Source organism: Lontra canadensis, unplaced genomic scaffold (genome assembly GCF_010015895.1).
Source record: "Lontra canadensis isolate GAN:19392208 unplaced genomic scaffold, GSC_riverotter_1.0 scaffold71, whole genome shotgun sequence".
Classification (NCBI taxonomy): domain Eukaryota; kingdom Metazoa; phylum Chordata; class Mammalia; order Carnivora; family Mustelidae; genus Lontra; species Lontra canadensis.
This window is the reverse complement of record NW_022631065.1, coordinates 2,070,961-2,091,640: the sequence shown is the minus strand read 5'-3', so window position 1 is coordinate 2,091,640 and position 20,680 is coordinate 2,070,961. Positions and strand designations below refer to the sequence as shown.

The 20,680-nt window shown below is 39.9% G+C and overlaps 1 protein-coding gene across 1 annotated transcript in view; it reads left to right on the top strand.

The window, feature by feature from the left end:
* KCMF1 (potassium channel modulatory factor 1) overlaps nt 1-20,680 on the top strand; it is a 74,668-nt gene that overhangs the window by 32,026 nt on the left and 21,962 nt on the right. The window contains exons 2-3 of the mRNA XM_032880674.1: nt 13,843-14,010; nt 19,276-19,415. Of these exons, the coding sequence (XP_032736565.1) occupies nt 13,843-14,010; nt 19,276-19,415 (308 nt within the window). The remainder of the gene's footprint in view (nt 1-13,842; nt 14,011-19,275; nt 19,416-20,680) is intronic.

Genomic DNA, 20,680 nt, shown 5'->3' with positions numbered 1-20,680 from the left:
AATCCCCCCCCCCATTTCCTTCTCTTTGACTTTCTTATCTGTATCGATATGGACACTTGAATCTGTGTTCAGTGGGTTATAATCTAATACTTTTATTCTTTATTTTGGTGCTCAGATTATCCCAGATTTGGCCAATGGAAACCTCTTTAAGTGACACCTGGGTGGCTCAATCGGTTGAGCGTCTGCCTTCAGCTCAGGTTATGATACCAGGGTCCTGGAAATGAGTCCTATGTCAGGCTCCCTGCTCAGCGGGGAGCTGCTTCTCTCTCTGCATGCCACTCCTGTTTGCGCTCTCTCTATAGTTCTCTGACAAGTAAATAAATAAAATCTTAAAAACAAAACAAAACAAAAAAACCCTTGAAGGTATCTTCTGTATCCTTTGACATGTATCCATCATTCTCTCTGCATCATTCATTGTAGAACAACATATTACAGGCTCATGCACTTGCCCTGCCCCAGCCCCTGAAATTATCCATCTTCCCGGGGAGCTCTGGTTCCTGTTAGTGGAGGATGCTGTTTAGAAACCAAGATCATGGTTCTATGTGTGCTTATTGCTGCTGGGGCATCACTGCTTCTAGAGTTTCTCAGCTGACAGGGTATTTTAATGGCTAGTAGCTGTTGTGTTGGACAGTACAGATGTAGACATTTCCACTTTTACAAAAAAGGAAAAGATGGTGTTACTAGAGTTTTATGAGCAGGATGCAACTGGCTGGTGACGAGAATGCTGGGGCCAGAGTCCCTCTTCTGCTGGAGGGATGCTTTCTCTCTCCCTCTAGGGCCTCCAGTTGGCAGAATGTAAACATGAAGCCAGCTGCCAAGGGAGTCTGAATAATGGTTAGCAGACCCTAGACATGGTTGCTTAACCTCAGTACCACTGACATTTTGGGCCAGGTGGCTATCCTGTGCTTTGGAGGATGTTGAGTAACATACTTGGCCTTCTACTCATTTGATAACCCTCCCTCCAACCCAGACGTTTCCATACATTGCCAGATATCCCCTGGGGGACAGCCCCTGGTGAAGAACCACCTCCAAGAGACCCAGCTTTGCAGAGCTGCTCACAGAAGGGTAGGCTTGAAGCTGAGAAGCGGCGGTAATAAGCAGCGCCCTACTTTGTAATTCACATGCTCTAAGAGAAATTTGTATATAAACATATATATATCTGTGTCAGCCCTGCAATATAGAAAGATTATTATATGCTTTCTTCCCCCTTTTATTGATGAAGAAAGCAATCTCTATGCAGTCAGGCAGGATTTAGATCCTTGCCAGTAAAGTTATTTGTTTACCTGCTCTGTAACGTTTGCTCTTGGGAGTTACTGCCATTCCTTTTTTAAGTAGGTGAACTGCTCCTTTGAGTGTTGCATTTCAAAGTTATATTTGATATATTGTCAGCCTGGATGCATATTCTGTATGGTGCCCTCCTCAGGAGGGTCATACTACTCAGAGTCTTGGCTAGAAGTGTTCATAAGTGGAGGGAAGAAAAAACACGAATAATAATTATATTACAGCCAATGTTTTTATTTTATTTTTACCTTTGGATACTTAAATTTGAATACCAGTTGATTTCTTAGAGACTTACTTCAAACTCTATACTGTTCATTTTCCTCATTTTGTGCTTTCCTTCTTTCTGTTCCATACTATTATTGTATGTCTTTCTCCCTGATACAGAGATGTGTCCTCTCTTAAAGGGAATATCCCAAAGATCAGCCTGTTTACAATATCTTTCTGCTTTCGTGTTTCATTATCACCTCAAAGGTAACGTCTAAAATTGGATAAGTATGCTTCCTAAACCAGATGTAAACTGCCTCTTTTCTCCCAGTGCTAGAGCATTCTCTGCACTTTGTGTTAATTATTTCTAGTCCTCTCCAGAGTTTTAAGTCTGCTGTAGGTCCCTTTACTAAAATCAGTAAAGAACTGGAGCAGGCATAAAGAAGAATAATGTAACAGTTGAAGGGAGCATTTTTGAAGACCTGTTAGGTTTTAAAGGCTAGCCTAGACGAGAGGAGGTAGTGACTGAATTTTTGTCTTAAAACTATGTGATGGATTTCTGAGAATGAGTTTAGAGTTAACTGTTCTGTGTGTAGGTAACATGGAAGAAAGGGACCTGAGGTGGTTATTACAGTGTTTTTGAAGAAATGGTACCTCAGGAACTGCATGGGACAAAGAGTTGTGTCAGAGGGAGGCTAACTGGGTTCTCTTGTACCCTTCCAACCAGAAGAGGTCATCTTTTTTTTTTTTTTTTTTTATAATTTTATTTTTTATAAACATATATATATATATATATTTTTCCCCCAGGGGTACAGGTCTGTGAATCTCCACGTTTACAAACTTCACAGCACTCACCATAGCACATACCCTACCCAATGTCCGTAACCCCCCCCAACCCCCCCTTTTTTTTTTTTTTTAAGATTTTATTTGTTTGAGAGAGAGGCTCGAGTAGGGGGAGGAGCAGAGGGCAAGGGAGAAGCAGATGCTGAGCTGAGCGTGGAGCCTGATGCAGGACGTGATTCCACAACCTTAGACCCAAGCTGAAATCAAGAGTCAGACCCTCAGCTGACTAAGCCACCCGGGCACCCCAGAATAGATCCTCATTTATTGTTATTGTTCATTATTGATCATTATTTATTGTTATTGTTCATGTTGGATGCATTTCCATAGTTCTCTGTCCCTGAGTCACTCTTTGACCTGTAGTGTGGTTGTTTACATTTCTTTATTTCCTACTAAATTTTAAGCACTGATTGGGTACCGCAGGTGGTCAGAATTTTTTGTTGATTAAAATAATGTGTTTAGGTAAATCAATGCAAAATTAGCTCCTACTATCCATCCAGGACAAATCTTTTCCACTACAATAGAAAGAGCTGTCATGTGCCTTGCTTGACTAGGAATTTATCACAGGTACATGTGCATGCATTTCTAGCTCAAATATCATTAAGTAGATACTATTAGATACTATGTGTTCTGCTCCCTTCCTGGTCATCTTGTGGTACATTAAGGATTTCCAGTTTTCTTCCCTTTTCCTTCAAACAGTTGCATAAAATTAGTTTTAAAATGTTTAAATGTAAGCCAGGAAGTTCGGGGGTAGGGATGGGGGGGATGCAGTGTGTGTGTGGGGGGGGGGGCAATACCATTAAGTATGTTTCACCTTTTAGTTGTTTGAAGTTACATTCTTTTCTTACACAAGTATATATATTCTGTCTTTCCAGGCAATAAGTCCCCTAAGCTCTTTGTACTTAATTGGCCAAGTATATGATGGAAAAGCATCCTAAACGGTGCCTGCACCCTGCTGTCAGTGTCCAGTGGTGTGAACGTCACACTGCCTTTGCATTGTTTAGCCTGCCCGACTCATAGACCGTGCCTGAGAGAAGTCATTCTTGAATGCTTAGCTGGACACTCAGTGACTAATTCATATTTTAGCAGGAATTAACAGGTATAGGATATAGAATCCATCTTTGCCCCCCAAAAATTTTATTTCATAATTTCATGAGGTCAGCTATTTTATGCATTTATACCTCTGCACAAAACCAGCCACCCTGTGTCTAAAAGTCCTCTTCCATGTTACTTTATAAGTTAAGAGAAGATGGGGAATTTGTCCATGTTGGTTGATTTTTTTTTTTTAATTAAAACATTTTAAACATAGAATTAAGGCTTTGCAGATACAGGTGAATTCCATTTTATATGCTTTCTTGATTCCATTCTGTTTCCTTCTATCTCTCTACCTCCCCGAGTCCATTTTATATGCTTTCTTGATTCCATTCTGTTTCCTTCTATCTCTCTACCTCCCCGAGTAGCACGTCTTGGCAATTGGCATGTATCCTTTCTGTTCGCCTTTCAGTATGCTTTGCACATATGTATGTGTCCATAGACTATTGTGTACTTTTAAACTTAGGGAAGTGGTTCCGTATAGTATGTATCCTTTTACCACTTTTTTTTTGTAGGGACTGGTGCACATTGATACAGGGAAGGATTGTAGTTCATTGGAGCACAGTGGTGTAGTATTGTAGGATGAGATTGTGACATGTGTCATAGGCTGTTGCTTCCCATGTCTGAAGATGCATGTATCCTGGATTTCCTGACTTGTTTGAAAAGACTGAAAGTGAAAAATAAACTATATATTTGAGAGTCCTATTGATTGTTCTGCCATGATTTGAAGTAGTGAGGCCAGACAAGTTTCCAGCTTCCTGAAATTTTATTTATCTCTACATGGTAGCAAATAAAAACTGCTGAAGAGAGACACTTCTGAAACAAACAACAACAGATTTATTGTCACAAGGCGTGTCCCGGTAGGTTGCCCTGTGTAGCAGTCATTGGTCTGCCACTTAATGACTGTGTTCTTTTGGAGCCAGGTGCTTAGTGCTTGTGTCCTCCCTTTATTTATCTGTAAGAGAACAACAGTTCAGTGACCAAGCCTTTCGGCAGGTGCCTGGGGCATCAAGGTCAGTTAAACACTGATTGGTTATTGCAGGAACCTTGCTGGGTAGAGGTGAGCTGAGGGAGATTACCCTATGTCGTGTAATGCCCACTTAAGTGTTATAATTTCTTTAGACTAGCACCTACAAGTTTGAAATTTAGTGTTTTTTACTAGTATTCGCCTTTCCAAATCTCTGCAGAATATAAGCACTAGATATTTTCATTAGAACGGTTGCCTTCTCTCAGGTTACTTGTTTCGGGAGGGCCGAGCACTCTGCCTCGCCCGGTGGCCCTGCCTGGGCAGGGCTTACAAATGGACCAGTAGTTTCTCTGCAGTAGTTCTGCTTCTGTGAAAGCAGTTACACCGATGCAACACATATTTATGAATGCCGGGCTTTTATTTTTTATTTTTACACACAAAACTGTGACTGACCAGAAGTAACCTGTTTCCCACCCCCAGTGGCATCATTTATTACAGCTGGCAACTGAGCTCTGCTGGGCCGATGTTGCTGGCTGGTGGCTGCTGCCTACAAGTATTGGGCGCAGCATTTTTGCCTAACTCATTTTCTTTTCTCCTATAGGAAACAAGTACCTGTTGTTCAGTTGCTTTCTCTTCCCCCTCAATTTTCATCATTCAGTCATTCATACATCAAGAAGTCTATTCGAGACACACAGTAATCCCTTTCCCTTCTCTCTTTTTGAGCTCTTACCTAATTACTCTAGGAAAATACCCTCTTCTCTTTTCATTCATTTAACAGATACCTATTGAAATCTTTATATACCTCCTCTTCTTCATGTTATGTGTGAGTCAGAAAACAGCCGTAATCATGGCTGAATGTAATAAGCGATTGAGTAATATAGAAGCCTGTCTATTTCCAGATGAGAGTTTCTGAAAGGCTGTTCATCAGTTCATGAGTGAGCAAGCCCGTTGTTACTAAGGTTTCCTTTGCAGGCCAGGGACTCAGTTCTGTGAAATAAGAGGGTAGACCAGTTCTTTAAAACCAAGCAAAGCAGTCATTTATTCCAGAGTGGACCAACTTCCTCTAATTGGAAACTTCTAGAGATGAATTTAACTTCCCTTCTTGACAAAATGCATAAGGAACCCAGTCCAACCCCTGCCTCTCTGTCCACTTTTGGAGGCAGATTTAAACTGGCTTTGAATCTCCTTAGCCACAAAAGACGTTTTATCACACTTTGCAACTGCCTCATAACTTTGTTGTGAATGTTAAGAAAGCAACACATGTCAGATTTCTGGCACACAGTAGATAGTGGTAGAAGTTGCTACTCAGACCAGTGGAGTATTAGCTCTGTGTGGCAGACATTTGTGTATCTGACACATAGTAGATAGGTACTCAGTAAATAATGAAAGGATAGATAGATGCTCCTTATTGTTACATATGACAGAACTTAAAGAATTCTACCTAAAAGACAATAAAAGTAGGAAAGCCGAGGCTACATACAGAAAAGGTTGTTGTCAATTGTGGATAATGTATCAGTTCCAGGCAGGTCTGTTAAGTGTGAAAAGCACAAGTACTGTGAACCTACTTCTCAAACTTACCCATGTTTTCTCTATTCCAGTGTTCCTCTTGGTCACCCAGTTCTGTTCCTTCTGAATCTTGCCTTCCCTCAGCTGTATACCTCTTTCTCATTTCTTCTCTTCCTCTGCCCCAGACTCTCTTTAAGTGTAGGTCTTTTCTTGAATGGTGTCTTTATATAGGTCTCTCTACCCAATTTTCTCTCCTTTTGACTTTCTCCCTTAACCATATGGCAGAGATTTTTTAAAGTAAACTTGTACAGAGTTACATATGTATTTAATTTTTTTGGTTTTGTTCCTAATTCTAAAAATAATTAAGTAGGGCTTTTTTTTTTTTTAAACTCCTAGAGTTTCTTTACCTTTGCAAGGCATGATTGATTGTAGTTCCTCTGTGATGCTTTACTAGAAAGAGTGAAAGCTTTTTGCTCCTGATCTAGGCTCCTAGTTTGTGAAGCATTTTTAAATAGATCTTAAATTCCTTCCTGCAGCGGTTTTGCTTGAGATGTTTCTCCAGGTATTTCAAAATATCCTTCGACCCTCTTAAATGCTGGCTCCTTCTGCTTTTCACAGAGTCAGAACAGTTCATTTATTTATTTATTTTTTAAAGATTATTTATTTGACAGAGAGAGACAGCAAGAGAAGGAACACAAGCGGAGGGGAGCAGGAGAGGGAGAAGCAGGCTTCTTGCTGAGCAGGGAGCCCGATGCGGGGCTCAATCCTAGGACCCTGGGATCATGACCTGAGCTAAAGGCAGCCGCTTAACGACTGAGCCACCCAGGTACCCCTAGTTCATTTTTTTAATTGCTTCCATGTTCATCTGAGATCCTTTCAAAGGATGACATGATTTTTCAACCACCTAAATGCAAAGAGCCTGTTCTTGGGAATTGTCCTTATCACCATGAAGTTGTTTTAATGGCATAGTTCTCTGTGCAGTTCTTACTGTTAAAATTATCGTATAGTGCATATAGTATAATATCCTCTTTTTTTAAAAGTCACACTCATTAGAAGTGCATAGGCTTATTAGAAATGCATGGTATGGGGTGCCTGGGTGGCTCAGTGATTTAAGCCTCTGCCTTCGGCTCAGGTCGTGATCTCAGGGTCCTGGGATCAAGCCCCGCATCCGGCTCTCTGCTCAGCAGGGAGCCTGCTTCCCCTTCTCTCTCTGCCTGCTGCTCTGCCTACTTGTGATCTCTGTCAAATAAATAAATAAAATCTTTAAAAAAAAATGCCTGGTACTTAGATGTTTTGTTAAAGTAAAAAGAAGGTCCGCTCCCCAAATTACTTGGCACTAGAAGTCAGAATAGATTGTCATTGACAGGGGTGCCTGAGTGGCTCACACGGTAAGCGTCTGCTTTCAGCCCAGATCATGAACCCCGGGTCCTGGGATCAAGCCCCGCATCAGGCTCCCTGCTCAGCAAAGAACCTGTTTCTCCCTCTCCCTCTGCTGCTCCCCCTGCTTATGCTTTTTCTCTCTGTCAAACAAATAAAATCTTTTTAAAAAAATTGTCATTGACAAATACTGTATAATCCTAGGCCTTCAAATTCCAGGTGGGGTCAGTTTCCTTCTCTGTGATCCTTGACACTTCACTGCCCTTTATTGACCATCCTTCCAATCAGCTCTTCCCTACCTAAAAATGTATTCCAGTGAAAAGGCTGTATCACCTTTTGGGTGATAAAAGGTGAAACTGTAAATAGGGGTGCCTGGCTAACTCAGTTGGTAGAGCATGTAATTCTTGATCCTCGAGGTTGTAAGTTTGAGCCCCACATTGGGTGTAGAAAGTATTTTAAAATAATCTTTAAAAATAAATAAATCGCTGTGAATAAACAACTGTAAAAGCCTTTGTTTCATTTTTATTTTTTATTTTTTTTAAAGATTTTATTTATTTATTTGACAGACGGAAATCACAAGTAGGCAGAGAGGCAGGCAGAGAGAGGGGGGAAGCAGGCTCCCTGCTGAGCAGAGAGCCCGATGTGGGGCTCGATCCTAGCAGCCTGGGATCATGACCTGAGCTGAAGGCAGAGGCTTTAACCCACTGAGCCACCGAGGCGCCCCCTTTGTTTCATTTTTTAAAATTAAGGGTAAAAAAGACTTTTTACATAGTACTTCAGTGGTTTTTTTTTTTTTTTTTTTTAACTTATTTTATGTTCCCACTAGAGGGCATTCTTTCCTTTGATTTTTTTAGTTCATAGCTTTTGTGTATTTATTTTACAGAACTGTTAAATAAAAAGGTAAATGTTGAGGACGTGAATGTGCTCGGATATCCCTCTTACAGAAAGGCATTGTCAGATATTCACATTCTCTTCATTTAAGTTTCACCAGGGCCAATATCATAATTGAGGTTAAACTATATTTCCTAGCATTTTTATCTTACAGCTTGGTCAGATGGAGATCACAAATATCCCACCATAACTTTATGATGTAGCTTGTGCAGTTACCATCTTATAAACTAGTGCTTACCAGATTCATTTATGACACACTATGGCTAACACTAGATTATTCAAAGATCAGTTGCCTGTTTTATTATGTGGTTAACTCAGTTTTTGCAGGATGTATTTAGTGTAGGGTAGATGAACCTAAACAGTGTTTTTAATCCAGTAGATCTCCTTGCTAGCACCCAGTGGTCCCCCAGCCTTGTCTCACAAGGCAGTATTTTGTTTGACAATACTTGAACTCTTATTTCTTTTTTTTTTTTTTTAAGATTTTATTTATTTATTTGACAGAAAGATCTCAAGTAAGCAGAGAGTCAGACAGAGAGAGAGGAGGAAGCAGGCTCCCCACTGAGCAGAGAGCCTGATGCGGGGCTCCATCCCAGGTTGCTGGGATCATGACCTGAGCTGAAGGCAGAGGCTTTAACCCACTGAGCCACCAAGGCTCCCCGAACTCTTATTTCTATTGTAACATTGTACTATTCTTTGGGAACGTTAATTCTTAACATATAATCAGAAGCAAGTCCGTTCTTCCTATCAGGGAATTGGTAATTTTACATATACCTTGTATATGTTCTGTTTCAGATTTTCCTGAGCCTCCTGGTAACAGGTAGGATCGCAACTGTTAACCCAAGGGACAATGCAGCAATGAGCTAACTTATTTTCTCTAATAGGAACTGTAGATTGCCTGTAGTTGACGCTAAGGGAGCAAATTCTGTTAGTCTGTGTTACACAATGAATTCAGACAGATATACTTAGAAGGGACTCTGTTTTAAGTGGGAAATCTGGGCTCCTTTTCAAAGCTAAATGAGGCTTGGTAATTCTAAATGGGAGTGGAGGAAGACGTGGCTGCTGTTGAGAAACTGCCGCAAAGCCCATGCCTGCTTCTGTGCTTTGCTTTCCAGTCAGAAGGTGGTATGGAATCTTGTGTAAAATGAGATATTGACTCATTAGGTATTGATTCAAGCTTATGTTGACAGATTAGAAGTATTAAATTAGAAGTGTTAAATGGCAGAGTTAATACAATGAGAAGGGCAGGCTGTGTAGAGAACTATGTGGTAATAAAACATTTTCACCTCAATTTTTTATTCATAGCCCGCTAATCACACACACACAAAAAACCTCCCTCGAATACTTGCCACCATTGATTATTATAAAGTAACTCCTAAGTTTTAAGAAGCCCTGCTAGGAACTTACCCTACATAATGTTTGGTGGTTTGGCTGAAATAAGTATTTGTGTTTGAAATAATAACTTTGAATCCTAAACATTGTTGAATGTCTTAAGTGTTTAGGAAGTTAGAAAACATACGGGTCGCCTGGATGGCTCAGTCGAGTAAGCATCTGCCTTCGGCTCAGGTCATGATCCCAACGTCTTGGGATCGAGCCCCTAGTTGGGCTTCCCGCTCAGTGGGGAGTCTGCTTGTCCTTCTGTGTCTAACCCCTTGCTTATGCTCGCTCTCTCTCTTTCTCTCTCGAATAAATAAATAAAATATTTTTTTTAAAAAAAGTTAGAAAACATACATTTCAGAAATTACTCCATCATGGTCACATCAGCAGCACATATATTAAAATTAGAAATGACTCCCATCAAAAAACAACAACAACCCCACTTCTTAAGATTTTATTGTTTTTAAGTAATCTCTATACCCAGCATGGGGCTGAGACACAATCCCAAGCAAGGGTCGCATGCTGTCCTAACTGAGCCAGCCAGGCGCCCAGCAACCCTGTTTCTTAAAGGTCTGACAGTTACTGAACTGAAGCCTCCCACCACCCCACACCCTCATCCTGCAGGTGAACTATGGGCATTTAGATTTAGGTAACTTAGAATTATATCGGAAGAGTGAAACAGGGAAGGGACGAGCATCATCAGACCTTCTGCTCAAAGTGGTGGTTGCGGAGTTTGGTGGTGTCGCCATGCACAGTTGCCGAAAGTTTTGTTCATTATACCTGTCAGCAGGCGCCCCCACTATGGAAAGAAAAGCCAGGCCTGCAGGGTGACCTCAGAGGGGACACACCAAAAAGTTAGTGTTCAAAGCTGGGTTTTCCTTTCTGCCACCTTTTTAGCACAGTTCATGCCACATATGTTTGGCAAAGTTACTGTATCCAATTACATTAAACTTCCGTTGTGATCTGAATAGTTATTTACCCCTTGTCAGTATCTTTAATGTTATGGTGGAAGCATTGGCCTGCCTGGCAGCTGTTTTGAATGAGCAAATTTTGAAATATTCCATCTTTTTGCTCAAATACCATCTTTTCTGTGAAGCTTTGTTGCCCAAACAATTTTCCCTTTTCTGCTTTATTTTTCTCCACGGCTCTTTCTCCTGATTTGCTTTACAGCTTCATTTGTTTCTATACCTGTCTTCACCCACTAAAATGTTAGCTTACAGGGGCAGAGCTCTGTGTGTTTTATTGCTCTAGCCCCACGGCCTAGAACATGGTAGGCACTCAATCAGTATTTACTGAATTTGCTGAAAAACTGTTGGCTTGATGCCATCATTGGCTTTCAGTGTAACTTCGTGAGATCTCAGTACAACTTGGAAAATCTTAACAATCTGGAAGGGTGTTTTGAGGGCTGATTTTTTTTTTTTTAAGATTTTATTTATTTATTTGACAGACAGAGATCACAAGTAGGCAGAGCAGTAGGCAGAGCAATGCGGGGGTGGGGGGGGGTGGGAAGCAGGCTCCCTGCTGAGCAGATAGTCCAGGACACTGAAATCATGACCTGAGCCAAAGGCAGAGGCGTAACCCACTGAGCCACCCAGGTGCTCCTTGAAGACTGATTTAAAAGGTTGTATATACTAGCACTTATATTGAATATTAGTATACCAGAAAATGTGATAACATCATCTTAATACATCCAAATGAAATAATGTAAGACCTTCAGGGGCACCTAACTGGCTCAGTTGGAGAAGCATACGACTCTTGATATCAGGGTCATGAGTTCAAGCCCCATGTTGGGTGTAGAAATTACTTAAAGGAAAAACAAGAGTGGTACTAACAGACCCCCTTTACCAGATCTAAAAGTGTGTCAGTCCTAATATTTCAAGATCACTGAGGGCTCCATACCCCTCAGAGGGAACCACTGACCAAAATTTTAACATTCCATTTTCCTTTTATAGTTTCATTACATGTTTGATTTCCTAAACTAGATAGTGTTTTTGGACTTTAAACTATATATATCCATTTGAGACTTTGTTTCAGTCATGTGAGATTCTTGGAGTCCTTGCCTGCGGCTATGATGCATTGTCTTTTTTTTTTTTTTTTTAATATTTAATTTACTTATTTGCCAGGGAGTTAGAGAGGAAACACAAGCATGGGGAGGGGGAGAGGGAGAAGCAGGCTCCCTGCTGAGCAGGGAGCCCGATGCAAGGCTCCATTCCAGGACCTGGGATCATGACCTGAGCTGAAGTCAGTCGCTTAACAACTGAGCCACCCAGATGCCGCTATGATACATTTTCTAATTCATGCTATAATATAGACTGTTATGGGGCCTTTGGGTTGTTAACACCCCACCTCCCCCATGCCCATTGCAAAAACTGCTGTGAACATTCTTCTACATTCTTCTGATACACATAGACAAAAGATTCCCCAGGGAATCTACTTAAAGTCTCAGACTCCTAGGAATTGCACAGATTTAACTTGAGTAGAATGTGAACAAAATTTTCCAAGTTGTTGTACTGATGTATGCTCCCGCTAGCAGAGTAGAAGTGTTTCTGTTGTATCTTCGCTAGCATAGCCTTACTAGCATTTGAAATCCTCAGATTTCTATGTTTTTGCCAGACTGGTAGTTGTGAAATGATAGCTTGTGAGTTTGTACTTCTTTGATGACTGATGAGATTGAGCATATTTTCATGTATTTCCTAGTCATTTGTATTTATTGTTCTTTGTAGTGCCCACTCAAGTCTTTGCCCATTTGTCCATTTTTCTGTTAGATGTTGGTCATTTTCTTACTGATAATGTCAGAGTTCTTAGTGTATTCTGAACCCCAAACTGTTGTCTGTTGTGCATGTTGCACGTGTCATCAGTTTCAGGGCCTTCTCTTTCCATCGCTAGGAATGGAAAGAGCATTTAAGGGCTCTTTTTAGGGCATTTAGAGCTTAATGTAGTTAAACTCATGGTTTGGACCGTGTGTGTGTGTTTTAAGAAATTGTTTCCTACTCTGAGCACATAAAGATATTCCCCTATATTGTCTTCCAGAGATTTTTTCCCCCCCATTTTCCTTCAGCATTTGTCTTTAAACCATCTGGAATTGATGTTTCTGTGTGGGGTCTGTGGCGGAGATCTGATTTTATTTTCCCCACATATGGATAATCACCTGTCCTGGCACTATTCATTATCTCCTCCTTCCTTTCCCCCACTAATTTTCTAGGGCCTTTGTTGTCATAAAATAGATTTCAATATGTTGTCATAAAATAGATTTCAACATGTTGTCATAAAATAGATTTCAACATCTGTTTTGGGCCTTCTATTCTGTTTCATCGGTCAGTTGATCTGTCTCCATACTAGTAGTATCCTGTCTTAATTACTGTACTTTTATTTTTTAGTTTTTTAAGTCTTTATTTGTGAGACAGTGCACGCACTGGTGAGCAAGCATGCACAGAGGAGGGGTGAGGCAGGGAGAGGGACCAGCAGACTTCCTAATGAGGAGAGCCCCATGTGGGTCTCCATCCCAGGATCCTAAGATCATGACTTGAGTCTAAACCAAGAGTCCGAGCCTTAACACTTAACCAGCTAAGCCACCCAGGCACCCCTAACTGTAGCTTTATAATAGTGCTTGATATGTTAAGCAGATCCCTCCATCTTATTTTTCTTCAGGAACATCTTGGTTATTATTGGCCTTTTGCAACTTTCATAAAAATTTGAGTCAGTTTGTCACGTTCCACAAAAAGTTTTTTTGTGATTTTGATTAGAATTGCGTTGATTCTATCAATTGATTTAGGGAGAATTGACATTTCATTTAATTGAAGCTTCCCATCTGTGAAGCTGATACTTTTATTTTTTCAAGTCCTTTAAATGTCTTTGAGCGTGTGTGTGTGTGTGTGTGTGTGTGTATTTATTTAAAGCTTTTATTTATTTTTTTTTTATGTACTCTCCGCATCCATCATGGGGCTCGAGCCTACAACCCCAAGATCAAAAGTTGCACACCCCACCCACTGAACCAACCACGCATCCCTGAATATATGTGCACTTATTTGCTTCATAAAGAGCTGCCTTTCTTTGGTTATATTTATTGATAGGCATTTTTTTAATGCTGTTTGCAAATGCCATAATTTTTTAAAGTTATTTTCATTAGGAATGTAAATCAGAGTAACAGATCCACCATATTGTTGGAAATTCTTAGAACATTTTACTATGTTGTTTCTAGTCATTTTGGGAAGGAAATATGGTGTTAAATATGTACCTTAAAAAATTTATAAAAATGAAATGGAGTGTGGCCTATTACAGTTGCTAATTAATGATATTTCTTTTTTTAATAGGTGTCAGCTGTGATGCATGTTTAAAAGGAAATTTTCGAGGTCGCAGATATAAGTGTTTAATTTGCTACGATTACGATCTTTGTGCATCTTGTTATGAAAGTGGTGCAACAACAACAAGGCATACAACTGACCACCCGATGCAGTGCATATTAACAAGAGTAGATTTTGGTATGTATTTAGTTCACATTCTAATGGGTTGTCATCTAGAAATTTGTGTGTATGTGCTTGAAAAAGGAAAGGCAAAATGTTCTAAGACTCTTGCCAATAGGATACATTAAAAATAACATGAATCTTACTTCTATATTCTAAATAATTCTCTTAATCATAGCTTAATTGTTCATGAAAGCCATTCAGAGATCTGTAAAACTGATAAGGTCTGAGATGGAAGTGTGCCTCAGCTTAGAAGGAGTAAAGCCAATGGACTGTTCTTGCCAACAGCATACAGTATTCTTGCTCTGATTATCAGAAAGCAGACTGTTTCTACAGTTGATTAGAAGACCTTATTAAGTGATAAGAAAAGCTATAAATGTTTCATGCTGTAAGTTCTTACCTAGTCATCACTTGTTATCTTTCTGTTTATAGCCATCACAGTTGCTGTGAGGTAGTATCTCATGGGTTTTTTTGTTGTTTTGGATTTTTTTTTTTAAAGATTTTATTTATCTATTTGACGCAGAGAGAGAGATCACAAGTAGGCAGAGAGGCAGAGAGAGAGAGAGAGGCAGGAAGCAGGCTCCCCGCTGAGCAGAGAGCCTGATGCAGGACTCAATCCCAGGACCCTGAGATCACGACCTGAGCCGAAGGCAGAGGCTTAACCCACTGAGCCACCCAGGCACCCCTCTCATGGTTTGTTTGTTTGTTTGTTTGTTTGTTTTTTTAAGATGTTATTTATTTGACAGAGAGGGATCACAAGTAGGCAGAGAGGCAGGCAGAGAGGGTGGGGGAAGCAGGCTCCCCGCTGAGCAGAGAGCCCGATGCGGGGCTCGATCCGAGGACCCTGAGATCATGACCTGAGCTGAGGGCAGAGGCTTAAACCAATGAGCCACCCAGGTGCCCCTCTCACAGGGTTTTGATTCGTGTTTCTCTGATGGCTAATGATAGTGACCATCTTTTCTTACGCTTACTGGTCATACAGTAGATCTGCATTGGAGAAATAACAGTTCAGATCCTTTGCCCATTTTTAAATTGGGTAATATGTCTTTTTTATTACTGAGTTTTAATAGTTCCTTGTATACTCTTTATACAAGTTCCTTATCAGGTGGATGATTTGCAGAAATTTTCTTGCATTCCATGAGTCTTTTCACCTTTTTTTTTTTTTTTTTAAGATTTTATTTATTTATTTGACACAGAGAGAGGGGACAAGTAGGCAGAGTGGGAGGGAGAGGGAGAAGGAGGCTCCCTGCTGAGCCTGATTCAGGGCTCCACTGCAGGACCCTAGGATTATGACCTGAGCCGAAGGTAACTTTTTAACCAACTGAGCCACCCAGCCGCCCAACCCCGACTTTTATTTATTTATAAAACTAGGCTCCCTGTCCAATGTGGAGCCTGATGCAAGGCTTGAACTCAGGGCCCTGAGATCAAGAGTTGGACACTTGACTGACTGAGCCACCCAGGCACCCTGTGTCTTCACTTTTTTGATGTGTGTTTTAAAGCACAGAAGTTTTAATTTTTTCTTTTTTTTTTAAAGATTTTATTTATTTATTTGACAGAGATCACAAGTAGGAAGAGAGGCAGGCAGAGAGAGAGGAGGAAGTAGGCTCCCTGCTGAGCAGAGAGCCCAATGCGGGGCTCGATCCCAGACCCCAGGATCATGACCTGAGCTGAAGGCAGAAGTTTTAACCCACTGAGCCATCCAGGTGCCCCAGAAGTTATAATTTTGATGATGTCCAGTTTATTTTTTCTTTTGTTATGTTTTTGGTATCACATCTAAAAAACCATTGGCCAATCTAAGATCATGAAGATTTAAAACAATGTTTTCTTCTAAGAGTTTTATTGTTTTAGCTTTTACCTTTAGATCTTTGATCCATGTTGCATTAATTTTTGTACATGGAATGATGAGGTAGACCATTTTTTGCATATGGATACCCAATCATTCCAGCATCATGTGTTGAAAAAGACTGTTGTTTATCCAACGAATTGCTTTGGCATTCTTGTTAAAAATCGGTTGACCTGAAGCAAGGTTGGGGAGATGGGGTGATGTTGGTCACAAGGTACAGAGTTCTATTATGCAAGATGAATAAGCTCTAGAGAGCTGATATATTTGGTATGATGACCATAGTTAACAATATTGTATAACTGAAATTTTTGGAGAGGATAGATCTTAAATCTTTTCAACACACACATACAGGTAACTTTGTAGAGGTCTTTGTTATGTTAGCCTGATTTGGTGATCTTTTCGCAGTATGTACATGTATCAAAACATCAATTTGTATACCATAAGTATACACAATTTTTATGTGTTTAAGATATGTCAGTAAAGCTATTAAAAAAGAAAAGTTGGTGGGCCATAAATGTGTCTATTCCTAGACTCTCAGTCTATTTCATTGATTTATATATCTTTCTTTATGCCAGTACCACACTATCTTAATTACTATAAGCTTATAGTAAGCTTTGAAATTGACAAGTGTGAGTCTTCCAGTTTTGTTTTGTTTTTGTTTCTTTCAAGATTGCTTTGGGTATTCTAAACCCTTTGAGTTTCTATGAAAGAATTTTAGGATCAGCTCATCAAATTTCTGCAAAGAGGCCAACGGGGATTTTGATGGGGATTGTTTTGAATCTGTAGATCGCTTTGGAGAGCAACGGTATTAAGTCTACCAGTCCGTAAACATGAGATGTTTTTCCATTTATTTAGGTCATCTTTGATATTTTCCAACAAAGTTTTATAGTTACCAGAGGATAAGTTTTATACTTCTTTCATTAAATGTGTTTCTTAGTATTTTATTCTTTTTGTTATTTTAAATGGATTTTAAAAATTTTACTTGTAGATTGTTCACTGCAAGTGTATAGTAGAACAATTGGTTTTTGTACATAGATTTTATATCCTATAATGTTTTTGTTGTTTATTCTAATAGTTTATTAGTGGATTTTTTTAGCATTTTCTCCCCTTTTTTAATTAATTATTTTTATTAGCATATAATGTATTATTTGCCCCGGGGGTACAGGTCTGTGAATCGTCAGGCTTACACATTTCACAGCACTTACCATATCACACTCCCCCCCCCCCTTTTTTTTAAAATAATATTTATTTATTTATTTATTTATTAGATTTTATTTATTTATTTGACAGACAGAGATCACAAGTAGGCAGAGAGAGAGGAAGGGAAGCAGGCTCCCGGCCAAGCAGAGAGCCCAATGCGGGGCTTGATCCCAGGACCCTGGGATCATGACCTGAGCCAAAGGCAGACGCTTTAACCCACTGAGCCACCCAGGCACCCCAATATTTATTTATTTTAAGAGGGTGGGGCAGGGAGGGGCAGAGGGAGAGAACTTTTGAGTGCAGAACCTGAAGTGGGTCTCACTTCTGATCTCTGACCCATGAGATCATGACCTGAGCCAAAACTGAGAGGCGGATGCTAGATGGTTTTACTTCTTCCTTTGCATGTAGCTGCTTTTCTTTCTTTTTTTCTTTTTTTTAAAGATATTATTTACTTATTTGACCGAGAGAGGGAACAGAAACGGGGAGTGGGAGAGGGAGAAGCAGACATCTGCCAAGGAAGGGGCTGATCCCAGGACACTGGAATCATGACCTGAGCTAAAGGCAGACGCTTAACAGCTGAATCACCCAGGCGCCCCATCATCTAGCTGCTTTTCATTTTGTTTCCTTGCCTAATGACTAGACCCTCCAGAAAATAATGAATAGAAATGGCGAGAGCCGGGCTGTATGGGTGGCTCAGTTGGTTGAGCTTCTGACTCTTGGTTTTGGCTCAGGTCTTGGGATCTTGGGATCCAGCCCCACCTTGGGCTCACATGGAGTCTGCTTGAGAGTCTCTCTCCCTCTCCCTTTGCCCCTCTTTCCTGAGTGCATTCTCTCTCTCAAATAATCTTTAAAACAATAATAATCTTTAAAATAATAATCTTTTAACAAGTGGACATCTTTAAAAGAATGGACATTTTTATCTTGTTCCAGGTCTTAGGGAGGAAGACATCAGTCTTTTCACCAATAAGTATGATGTTAGCCGTGGGTTTCTTGTATATGCCCTTTATCAGGGGAACAAGTTTTATTCATTTTTATATATTTATCCCCATCTACCCCAAATCCACCTGGCAAGTCTTATGCATATAATAAATGGGTAAATATTTTCAAGATAGTCTGAATCTTCCTAAAAACGAATGTGAACAAATCTGTCATGTAGTGAATACTCTTTCATTTTCTCTTCTCACAAAAATGGTCGTATCTATTAAGTATTTGTGTCATGTTACATATAGTTCTTTATATGGGACGTAACATACTAAATATACTTGCAATTGTATTTCCTTTTGTACTACTAATGGAGAAAAATAGAACTTGAAATGTATGAGGCAAACAAATTTATTTGCATGGAATATCTTTAATTGGCTGGTTCTTCAGTAACCAATTTGGACAGAGTATGTTGTGGTAGTGCTCCATTCACGTTAGCATTTTACAAGAACCGAATGCCTCGGGTCCCTCCTGCTAAAGGAGTGGTGTGTGCTTTAGACAGGTAACTGCATCTGGGAGTTGGCGTATTGATCGCAGTCGCATACTCTGAGCACTTATGTTCTTGTATTAGGATACACCCTGCTGATTGTTTTTTTTTTTTCTTTTAAGATTTTATTTTTAAGTAATCTCTACACCCAACGTGGGGCTTGAACTCACAATCCCAAAATCAAGAATCACATATACTCCACCAATTGAGCCATGAGGCGCCCCTCACCCTGCTAGTTCTTTGTGGTGAGATTGGCATTGCTGCACATAAGAGATAAAGAAAAAATAAATTACAATAAAATTAGAACTAGATGTGAAATGAGAGCTGTTTCAAAATTAAATGAAGGGAGAGGGTGCCTGGCTGGCTCAGTCAGAAGAACGTGTGACTCTTGATCTTGGGGTCATGAGTTTGAGCCCCACCTTGGGTGTAGAGATTACTTAAAGTCTTCCAAAAAAAAAAAATTCAAAATTAAATGAAGATATTAGAAGTTATTTGCTTTATTTTTCTCTTAAGGCAATAATAGCTATATGGGTAGAAAAGAAATTTTGGAGGGGTGTCACAGAGTCCAGGGAGAATAAGGATGTTGCATAAGTAATCAGAGAGGTTCCCAAGCACTCCTTGACAGAGTAAGGTTGTTGGAGATTTCACGCACACTTCTGTGTTACATTATTGTACCTTCTGTTTACATTTTTATGTAGTTTAAAAAAAAAAGTAACAAAAACCAAAAAAAAACAATAATTATTTCTTACTACAACTCCATGTTATTTTTCAGATTTATACTATGGTGGGGAAGCTTTCTCTGTAGAGCAGCCACAGTCTTTTACTTGTCCCTATTGTGGAAAAATGGGCTATACGGAGACATCTCTTCAAGAACATGTTACTTCTGAACATGCAGAAACATCAACAGAAGTGGTAAGTGAAGCAGCCTTGTGTCTAAAAGGATGTGTTGAAGTACATTATTTCTACAAAAATAAAGCTAGGTCACTGTCAGCTTATCTCCTGCTAAGTGGACTGATACTGTTGGCATAATAGTTATTAAAATTATCTTTTAACAGCAAGTTTTACACATCCTAGGAGGCTGCACATGTGCAAGATAGCACGCTTCATTTGTTCACACTAGCCTTTCTTACCCTGTTGCCAAAAAGTGCAGTGTGGAATCTTGACCAAATTCAGGAGCCCTTAGCAAATGCCCTGTGCACAGGGTGAAAGCACCCCAGCCTGCAGCATAGCTCTTTCTAGAGTATTCTTGCTACCTGCTTCATTTCTCTTCAATGGGGAAACCCTCGTAAGAAAATTTTTAAATCTTAAGTCATTAAGTATAGTAATCCTTTGTCCCATCTCATTGTAACAGATCACTTACTCAGTTTTCATCAGATCAAAGCTGTAAGATCCTTAGAAATTCCTCCTACTCTAATTTTCCCCTTTGGCTAAAAACCAAGGACTTCGAATAATGCACAAAGAAAATCTTGCCTTGAAAGCCTTTTGCATATTTTATTTGACATCTGAGTCAGCATATATTCAACTTTTAAGAAATGATAAAGTTCACCCCCCTTTATCATAGGTAATAGTAAATAAAGTAAGAGATGAGAGGTGGAACTCTGGGTCTGGAATTTGGAGAATTTTGGCACAAGCAGTTGCACATTGCATCAACTAATAAGCCCCCAAGTGTACTCAAACCAATTTAGCTGAAAACTAAAGAGAAATAGTGTGTCCAGTGACACACGGCTACTAAGGGGCAGAGCCAGGTGTTTGAACTCAGCCAGAGTCCCTCCGGGTTGTAGAGTCCCTACTTAACCACTGTCCTCTTTTCTCTTGGCTACAGCTCTGCTATTACACTTGTATGTAATTCAGGTTCACTTCTATTCCCGTTTACACTGCTTAGCTGGATGCTTAAAGTTGCTCAAGAGATTTATAGTTCAAACATTTGGTAAATTTACATTACGTTTGTCCTCCAGCCAAATCTTACTACCTAACAGCTCAGAACTGCTTTCGTCTTGCACCATCTTGCAGCCTCAGAAAACTGTTGTCACGTTTTACTACTGTTCTTAATCTGTTCTTATTCTGTAAAGGTGACTTTACTTCCTTCGGGAACAGTCCCAGGTACCAGTCTGAGGAATGTGGGCTTGATTGCATCTCTGTCCTGGTTGTTGGAGGAAATTGGGAGTAATTTCTTTTTG